Source organism: Ictalurus furcatus, chromosome 2 (assembly GCF_023375685.1).
Source record: "Ictalurus furcatus strain D&B chromosome 2, Billie_1.0, whole genome shotgun sequence".
In the NCBI taxonomy this organism is placed as follows: domain Eukaryota; kingdom Metazoa; phylum Chordata; class Actinopteri; order Siluriformes; family Ictaluridae; genus Ictalurus; species Ictalurus furcatus.
In genome coordinates this window covers 1796463-1806391 of record NC_071256.1, presented here as the reverse complement: position 1 = coordinate 1806391, position 9929 = coordinate 1796463, and the positions used below count along the sequence as shown (strand labels likewise).

Here is a 9929-nt window from a genome sequence, read left to right as displayed (position 1 = left end):
TGATCTCACAATCACTAAAATTTCTTGATGACTCAGCCTGTGTTGTGTATTCATCCAATTAAATGCTCTCTAGAAGGTATATGTCCCGCCCCCAGGGGCATGTCTTGCTCTGCAGTAGCGGCTTGTTATCAGCAAACTTTCTTTATTTCTGTCTTTCTTTCTTTCTGTTACTCAACTCCACAATTCTTTCCTTCTTTCTTTCTTTCTTTCTTTCTGTTACCCAACTCCACAATTCTCTTTCTTTCTTTCCTTCTTTCCTTCTTTCTTTCTTTCTTTCTTTCTTTCTGTTACCCAACTCCACAATTCTCTTTCTTTCTTTCCTTCTTTCTTTCCTTCTTTCTTTCCTTCTTTCTTTCTTTCTTTCTTTCTTTCTGTTACCCAACTCCACAATTCTTTCTTTCTTTCTTTCTTTCTTTCTTTCTTTCTGTGATTCAACTCCCCAATTCTTTCTTTCTTTCTTTCTTTCTTTCTTTCTGTTACCCAACTCCACAATTCTCTTTCTTTCTTTCCTTCTTTCTTTCCTTCTTTCTTTCTTTCTTTCTTTCTTTCTGTTACCCAACTCCACAATTCTTTCTTTCTTTCTTTCTTTCTTTCTTTCTGTGATTCAACTCCCCAATTCTTTCCTTCTTTCTTTCTTTCTTTCTTTCTTTCTGTTACCCAACTCCACAATTCTTTCTTTCTTTCTTTCTTTCTTTCTTTCTGTTACTCAACTCCACAATTCTTTCTTTCTTTCTTTCTTTCTTTCTTTCTGTTACCCAACTCCACAATTCTCTTTCTTTCTTTCCTTCTTTCTTTCCTTCTTTCTTTCTTTCTTTCTTTCTTTCTTTCTGTTACCCAACTCCACAATTCTTTCTTTCTTTCTTTCTTTCTTTCTTTCTGTGATTCAACTCCCCAATTCTTTCTTTCTTTCTTTCTTTCTTTCTTTCTGTATTTTCTCATTTGTAAGTAGCGTTGGATAAAAGCGTCTGCTAAATGAATAAATGTAAATGTACACAACTCCACAATTCTCTTTCTTTCTTTCACCCAACTCCACAATCATTTCTTTCTTTCTTTCTTTCTTTCTTTCTTTCTTTCTTTGTTACACAACTCCACAATTCTGTCTTTCTTTCACCCAACTCCACAAATCTTTTTCTTTCTTTCTTCCTCCCTCCACACATTTCAGGACAACATGGCTCCCTCTCAGAACCCTTCACTCTTTCTTCAAAACTAACATTTCCAGCCTTTCAGTGTTATTCACCGTTACCGCTTCAAACATGGTTCGTAAGTGTGTTTTTATTCTTTTTTTAAAAAATTTTGTTCTCAGGAATACTTCTGTGAAATTTCTCTCCTGAAGCAAGTTTAAGTCGTTTTTTTTTGTTTGTTTGTTTGTTTATGTTGTTTTTAGCAACTAGGGGCTGTGAGGTGATGGAATGTTGCCACGTCAGATTGAGGTTCGAGAACGAATTTTGTCTTTACACATACATCGTTAAAGCTTCTCCATCAGTAAGATCTCCATCACATCTCTCCTGATGATGTGATGACCCCACTGACGTGATGTGATGACTCAACCACACCTCAGACCTGGAGCCCCCGGTTCCGACTAAACCTCAGATGTAAATGTAGTAAATTCACACCCTATTCAGGCCGACGGAGGGTTTAGGGTCGATGCTTGCTGTACTAGTTTTAGTTAACACTTTGCCCCACAGTGCCAGCGTGAGTCAGAGCAGCAGCGGAGTGAATCAGACCCGGATGTGGCTTTGCTGAGCAACTCAGGCAGGTCATGTGGGCTAACATACACACACATATACACACACACACACACACAGATGTATTTTGAACATAATTCAACATCAAAGTTAACCATATTTAAAATAATTTCCATAAGAAATGAAATGATCTAAACAGGGGTGTGGTCAGAGGCGTGTAAGACTATACCGTGCTGTATGAGTCACTGAAACAGCACATCTGGTTCTGTTAAACCAGCCAGATGTCATCCAGAGGCTCGGTCGCAACAACAACTGCCCAAAGAGAATTAGATTTAAAGCAAAGCAAAGGGTCAGTTTTCACTTTATTTCAACGTAATCATCAACCTGTAGTGGGAAAGGTTATTTAGAGCTGTTTTAATACAGTACAGGGTGATTCAGTGTTAAGCTTCAATAGCTATTAGCTTTGGGGCATTAGGCCACGCCTCTTTTATTTGTACTGACACACAAATTGGCCATGCCTCCTTCACTGCAGCTTACACATACATACATACACACATATATACACACACACACACACACACACACCATGTCTCCTTTACAAGGGCTGACACACACATACACACAGAGGCCACACTTCCTTTCTTAGAGCTGACACACACACAAGCAACACCTCCTTTACTGCAGCTCACACATACATACATACACACACACACACATACACAAGCAGAGGCCATGCCTATGTCTTGTAAAGGTTACAAGGACACACACACACACACACACACACACACAGAGGCCATGCCTCCTTTATTAGGACTGACACACAGTCCATACCTCCATCACCATTTCTGTCTAGTGTAGGCTAATTAGAGGCGACTTTTCCTTATTTTAATAATTTATTTGCATGTACGACAGACAGAAATCAGAATTATTCCCTAGTTTTAGTTCTGACTTAACGTATTGTCGAAGAAGAAGAAGAAGAAGAAGAAGAAGAAGAAGAAGAAGAAGGCCTATCTCAATTCTCAGTAAAAATGTCCCTTCGGAAAGCTGGCCAGCGGAAGATCCCGACAGCTCGTTTGTCATCATGACACACACTTATCACCGGGACTACAGAACTGTTTCGCTCAGGAATGTGCAGTATTAGCTGGCTCCCGCTCAGAGCCAAGCACAGACTTGACAGTCGGCCTGTAGCGTGGAAGGAGGGAGGGAGTATCGCAGCATGAGAGAGGCCTGCAGCAGGGAGAAGGGTCCTCATCAACAACCGGTTTATTAGAGTTCAAGGAAGTACAGAAAGGACGACGCTGCCATTCAGACATTCAGACATATTTATCTGTAGATATTAATTCTGTAAATCCAGTACTGCATGTCATCATTACTCACAAACCCTTGAGAACCCAATCCTAGTTAGCAGCTAGCTCGTGTAGATCGTTTTAGCCGTAGCAGTGGCGCCAGCTTAATCAGATAGCACAAGCTAATTTAATACTTCAGATGGGCCTCATATATTAAACTGGATAGAAACTAATTCATATGTAAATCATTCGCTGGAGAATTTACACAAGAAATGCGGTATTCGTGAAAATCCATTCAGGTTGAAAAAACCTTCGTATGCTATGAGAAATCCTGAGTGTGCTAATCTGAAACGTGATGGATCGACTTTCAAATGCGTAACTGAAAGATACAGAAGATAAACGAGGGGCATTGATAGTAGCAAAACACCAAGCTGGCTACAGCATTGAAAGTTTAGCTCCTCACTGACTTCTGCTGGAACACCAGTTATACCAGATAGTAACGTTTCTACATGACTGTATTTAGCTAGCTCATTATGGTTAGCGAAGACAGGGTACTCCAAAGATTTATCTAGCTAGCTACCTAGCACATTTAACAGCTATGGACTAACTGGTGTGAGGAGAATATCGATAAGCTCGATTATAAAAGTTCACGCGTACTAGGTCCAAGTTCAAAAACGCATTTGTGGAAAAAGTCTTTAGTAGGTAGGCGAGTAGTTTATTTGGGATCATTTCCATGGCTTCTATAGTGTTTTCCTTCCTTTTATTTACAAGGATTTGATTCAATGTGTGTGTGTAATGATTTAAACATGCATGTTGCACAATGCTAAGGAGAGACTATACTTCTGGAATTTGTTAGCAACATTAGCTTATGGCTCAAGCGTGACCAAACATGTTTTGGCTGATTGAGTATGTGATTTAATCTGTACTGTTTTTTTTTAAAAGTAACTTATTATTATTATTATTATTATTATTATTTTATTAAAAAGCTTTAATTATTTTCCGATGAATGTTTGATGGGACTGATGAAATGTCAGCAATGTCAGCCTACACCGCCCTCTGCTGGCTGAAAAAGGAATCAGGTTTACCTGATCAGGTTTGTATCTGTGTTTCCTATCTTCTAGCTGAGGGGGGAAATACACCAGTGTCAACATGATTAATGGAAAGGTGGTGGTCCTTTCCATTAATCAGTGGGTTGTAACTAAACTCTCCAAGAGTTCTTCACACAGGCCTCAGCTTCAGACTGGTTTCTGATAAGAAAACGCATACGCCACTTTCTTTACTGACATGCAAACATTTTTCTGTAACATTTCACATTTATGTTACTAAACTAAACTAATGTTTGGAAATGTAAAATGTTTTTGTACCGACTCTGTAACGTAGAACTCATCAAATAAAAATCTATAACAAAGGCTGTACTAAAAAACAAAAACAAAAAAAAAAACAGTAGGGTGCTTATGACTTTTACACAGTAGATAGCATAGAGTAAGGTTCTTCAGTGGTTCTTTACAGCACCACAGGTTCTGCAAACAACCTTCTTCTTCTCAAGAACCGTTTTTCCTGTACAGGGTTCTTGAGCTGGGCTGTACGGTTTCATTACACAGGTTCTTCAGAACATTGTATTGGATCTTCAGTGTTTATATCATCCTTTAACAGGTTAACATGAACCCTATAAAGTTGGACTGGAAAAGGTTCTCCTAGCATCGCTCTTAAAAACCTTACTTTGGTTCCTTATAGAACTAACTAAGGGTTTATTTATTTATTTATTTTAAAGAGAACTTACGATAACACGGTTCCTTGTAGCACTGGCGTGAAGAACCATTTTCGGGTTGTTCTCAAGCACCACGCACTACATAGATGGGGTTCTCTAAAGAACTTGAGAGTAAAAAGGTTCTTTGTGCAACTTAAATGAATAATAACTGGAACCTTTCATTCTAAGAGTATAGCTAGCCTATATGTTTAATTTATAGGCTATTCATTTCAAGGAAGGTTCATCGTCTATCATCCTCCCTTTTATACTGATTATGTTTCCCAACTTTTTTATCATTAATGAGACAACAGAATATTATAATATAACATAATCTGATATAATCTTATAGATTATTTATTCACATAAATAAACTGATTCTATAGGCTATATTCTATGTAAGAATGAACAGAATGAGATGTGAAAGCGCCACACCCTCACATAATAAGACGAATAAAGCCTATGAGGAATAATTCTATTGTTGTTATGATTGAGATAATATTTGAGATTATACTCAGGCTTGAATGTGATTGGACCACATGACCGCACCGCAGTGAAGGGGCTGGGCGAGAGAGAGAGGGAGAGAGAGAGAGAGGGAGAGAGAGACTGATGGTGGATTTGATGAACACAGCGGGTCTCCTCGGTTGAAGCCGGTAATTGCTTTATTTCTTGATGATTTGACGTTAGATTCACGCGCCGCCGGTCATTTGCTGTGCGCGCGGAGAGACGCGATGCGCTGCGCCCCGGGAGCCGCCACCCTGCCGCATCCTCTCTAGCGCTCCGACACCTCGCTTTGTCGGCGTCTCTCTTATTTCAGCTCGAAGGAATCGAAGGAGGATTGAGGAAAAAAAAAAAAAAAGGAGATAAAATGTCTCTAAAATCCAAGCAGTGCGAGTCGGTGAAGGTGGTGGTGCGCTGTCGGCCGCTGAACCGGAAAGAAGAGGCGACCGGTTATGACAGCATCGTGGACATGGACGTTAAATTGGGCCAGGTGGCGCTGCGGAATCCCCGAGCGGCTCCCGGAGAACCGGACAAGACGTTCACCTTCGACGCCGTGTACGATGCAGGATCCAAGCAGAGCAACCTGTACGATGAGAGCGTGCGGCCGCTCGTGGACTCGGTGCTCCGCGGGTTTAACGGGACGGTGCTCGCGTACGGACAGACCGGCACCGGGAAGACGTACACGATGCAGGGGGAGTGGACGGAGGCCGAGCGGCGCGGCATCATGCCCAGCTCCTTCGAGCACATCTTCACGCACATCTCCCGCTCTCAGAACCAGCAGTACCTGGTGAGAGCGTCCTACCTCGAGATCTACCAGGAGGAGATCCGAGACCTTCTGACCATCGATCACAGCAAGCGCCTCGAGCTGAAGGAGAGCCCCGAGTCGGGTGTGTACGTCCGAGACCTTTCGTCCTTCGTGGCGAAGAACGTCAAGGAGATGGAGCACGTGTTGAACGCGGGAAACCGGACGCGATCCGTAGGTGCCACGGACATGAACGAGCGCAGCTCTCGGTCTCACGCCATCTTTAGCGTCACCGTGGAGTGCAGTCAGCCTGGTCCGGATGGCCGCAACCACATCCGGGTGGGCAAGCTGAACCTCGTGGACCTGGCCGGGAGCGAGCGCCAGAGCAAGACGGGAGCACGTGGTGAGCGACTCAAGGAGGCCACTAAAATCAACCTGTCTCTCTCTGCACTGGGCAACGTTGTATCGGCGCTGGCCGATGGCCGCGGTGCTCACGTTCCCTATCGTGACTCCAAGCTCACGCGCCTGCTCCGGGACTCCCTCGGCGGGAACGCCAAGACCGTGATGGTGGCCACGCTCGGCCCGGCGTCCTTCAACTACGAGGAGACTCTGACCACGCTGCGCTACGCCAGCCGCGCCAAGAACATCAAGAACGTCCCACGTGTCAACGAGGACCCCAAGGACGCGCTGCTCCGCGAATTCCAGCTGGAGATCGCCCGGCTCAAGGCACAACTCCACCGACAAGGCATGCTGAGCGCCAAGAGGAAGAGGAGGCTCAAGAGAAGCACAGACCACGAGGTGAACGAGGATGATGACGACGACGACGAGGAAGGCGAAGGCGAAGACGATGACGATGAGGAGAAGTTGGAGAAGGAGGCGCATGAGTTCATGCTGGAGCAGCAGGAGAAGCTGGAGCAAGAAAAAGAGGCCATCATGGACGACCGGTCGCTGGTGGCTGAGGAGAAACAGAAGCTCCTGGAAGAGAAGGAGAGGATGATGGGAGATCTGAAGAAGGAGCAGGAGGCCACTGCGCTCCTCACCTCCAAGTTCAAGGTGTGTGTGTGTGTGTGTGTGTGTGTAGTTACTTTGAGAATGTAACGGGCATATTTATGTGTGTGTTTGTGTCCACATTCCAGTGTGTTTAAATGGAATCGTCTGAAACATCTACATGCTCCTTAAAGGTGTTATGAAATTACTCGTAAACACGGTAAAAACATCTGGACACCTCAGCAGATCCGGGTATTTCATGGAGGCGGAGCATTAATTAGATGCATGTCGAGTACACGCGCTTCTGTGCACGATGAGCCATTAAAAATCTAATCTATTTTCACAGATTTCGAGGAAAAGTGGAGAGTTTTAATTCGTAAAGTTTAATGAGGAGATCTCCAGAAGGAAATGTATCGCTCCAGGGACTCGTAGAACAATAATGACGTCTTAAATGATATGTAGATAATGTATTTAATTAAACTCTAAAGAGTCTGTAGACAGAATTATACACTTCCTTGTGGCTTTTACAGAAAACATGCATCCAAGTGTGCTGAAGCTTACACAATATAAGCAACAGAATGCTTAAACTTAAACCTGAGAGAGGGAGAGAGAGAGAGAGAGAGCGAGCGAGAGAGCGAGAGAGAGATTTCAGTCTTCTTTCACTATATAAAGCTGATGAAAGTGGGTTACAGATTAATACAGAACACACTGTGATGTTATGTCGATTCTGATTGGTCAGAAGCTGTTGGTTCATTTTCTAGAACAGTGGCTCTGACAGTGGCGCAGGTTTATATTAACGGTTTCTATAGTAACCGCACCACAAAAACAGATTAAAAACGTGCGTAAAAGCGTTGACATTTTTCCGTAAGGAGATGTTTATGTGACACTTACGGACGGAGTCTCCAGTGTCGGCGGAAAATCCGTAACTTTTCCGTCACCACGACAAGCTGAGATTTTTTCTTCACGAGAGAGAGAGAGAGAGAGAGAGAGAGAGAGACGGCGGCGGCGAGAGAACGAGTGTTTATAGCCACTGTGACGTAAGAGAGAAAAGGAGCGAACTCGTTTCAAGGACGTTCCACGACTATGATTTAAAAAATGATCGTTGTTAGCGAATTGCCGTGGGGTAAGAGGAGTAAAGCGCCTCAAGACGTGCCGCTATAGGAACATAATCAACTTGCGTCGTGGTATCAGTGTGGAAACTCAACGCACTTCATCGCACCAGTGTGTCGTTGGTTATTTTCCTCTAACGGCATGACACGACGTGTTTTATTACTTACAGCAAAGTAGTGGATATCGCTAGCTTGGTAGAGCAAATAAAAGACTTTTTTTTTGAAGTTGATTAATTCGCAAATGAAGGGTGGATAATGTGTAAAACGAATAAATAAATTAGGAATAATTTGTCACTTTTACACACATATACTGTACACACACACACACACACACACACACACACACACACACACACACAAATACAAACAGGAAGTGTGGCCCTTATAGCAACATTACCCAACCGTTATTGATCAAATCATCACTGATTTAGCGTTCCCTTGGTGTGCTGTGAGTGTGTGTGGTGTGAGTGTAAGCTGTGTGAGTGTGTGTGTGTGTGTGTGTTGGTGGTGTGTGTGTGTGGGTGGTGTGAGAGATGAAGGGATAATGGGCTTTAATGTCATATTTTCTACACATGCTTAAGAAGGCAGTCATCTATGCTGAAGTGGCTGTTCTTGCAAAAGGCACTTGCTGTCTCTAATCATGGCAGCTAGTATTCTGTTGGCTGTATGTGTGTGTGTGTGTGTGTGAGTGTGTGTGTTGTGGGGGGAAGGGGAAGTAATAAACTGAAGGCCAAGCCCCAAGCACATTCTTCCACACTTCTGTGTTTACAGTTCTCATTGGCTGGCATCAGGGTCTGTCTTCCAATCATAATAAAACGACTCTTATTGTTTTAATGTCTGCAGTTAGCCAATCAGATCGCAGTTACCGGGCAGAATAAGTGTGGTTCACTGAGAGGTCATTAAGGTATTGATCAGTGCTAAAAGCTGTACAGTCTGAGGTATTAGTGTGTAATGTGGGATTGAAAAACTGGCATATAAAAACAAGGTGTGTGTGTGTGTGTGTGTGTGTGTGTTTCTAATGTTCGATCCATTTAGTGTCTTACACTGCAGACCACCAATGGGCATGACTATGAGTGGGACAGATGGGCGTGTCTTTGCACAGGATGGGACAGATGGGCGTGTCTTTGCGCAGGATGGACCAGATGGGCGTGTCTTAGCTCAGGACGGGATAAATGGGCGTGTCTTTGCGCAGGACGGGACAGATGGGCGTGTCTTTGCACAGGACGGGACAGAGGGGCGTGTCTTTGTGCAGGATGGGACAGATGGGTGTGTCTTAGCTCAGGACGGGATACATGGGCGTGTCTTTGCGCAGGACGGGACAGATAGGCGTGTCTTTGCACAGAACGGGACAGATGGGCGTGTCTTTGTGCAGGACGGGACAGATGGGCGTGTCTTTGCACAGAACGGGACAGATGGGCGTGTCTTTGTGCAGGACGGGACAGATGGGCATGTCTTTGTGCAGGACGGGACAGATGGGCGTGTCTTTAAACAGGACGGGACAGACGGGCGCGTCTTTGTGCAGGACGGGACAGACAGGCGTGTCTTTAATCAGGACGGGACAGACGGGCGTGTCTTTGTGCAGGACAGGAGAGATGGGCGTGTCTTTGTGCAGGACGGGACAGATGGGCGTGTCTTTGTGCAGGACGGGACAGATGGGCGTGTCTTTGGGTTTGAAAATGTCTATGTAAGTTAGCATTATTAGCAGTGCTTAGCTTATTAGGAAAACCCACAGGGGATGAAGCAATCACTTGGTATATGAACATGAGGCTGAAGTGAGGAATAGTTAGGCTGAGGGAGCGAGGGAGAGAGAGAGAGGGAGAGAGAGAGAGATGCAGGGAGGAAGGGAGCAGGGAGAGCGGAGATGTTATCGTAATG

At 44.2% G+C, this 9929-nt stretch overlaps 1 protein-coding gene across 1 annotated transcript in view; it reads left to right on the top strand.

The window, feature by feature from the left end:
• The first annotated feature begins 5400 nt into the window (after positions 1 to 5400).
• LOC128618733 (kinesin-like protein KIF3C) overlaps positions 5401 to 9929 on the top strand; it is an 11933-nt gene continuing 7404 nt past the window's right edge. Inside the window, exon 1 of the mRNA XM_053642527.1 lies at positions 5401 to 7011. Within this exon, the coding sequence (XP_053498502.1) occupies positions 5584 to 7011 (1428 nt within the window). The 5' untranslated portion in view covers positions 5401 to 5583. The remainder of the gene's footprint in view (positions 7012 to 9929) is intronic.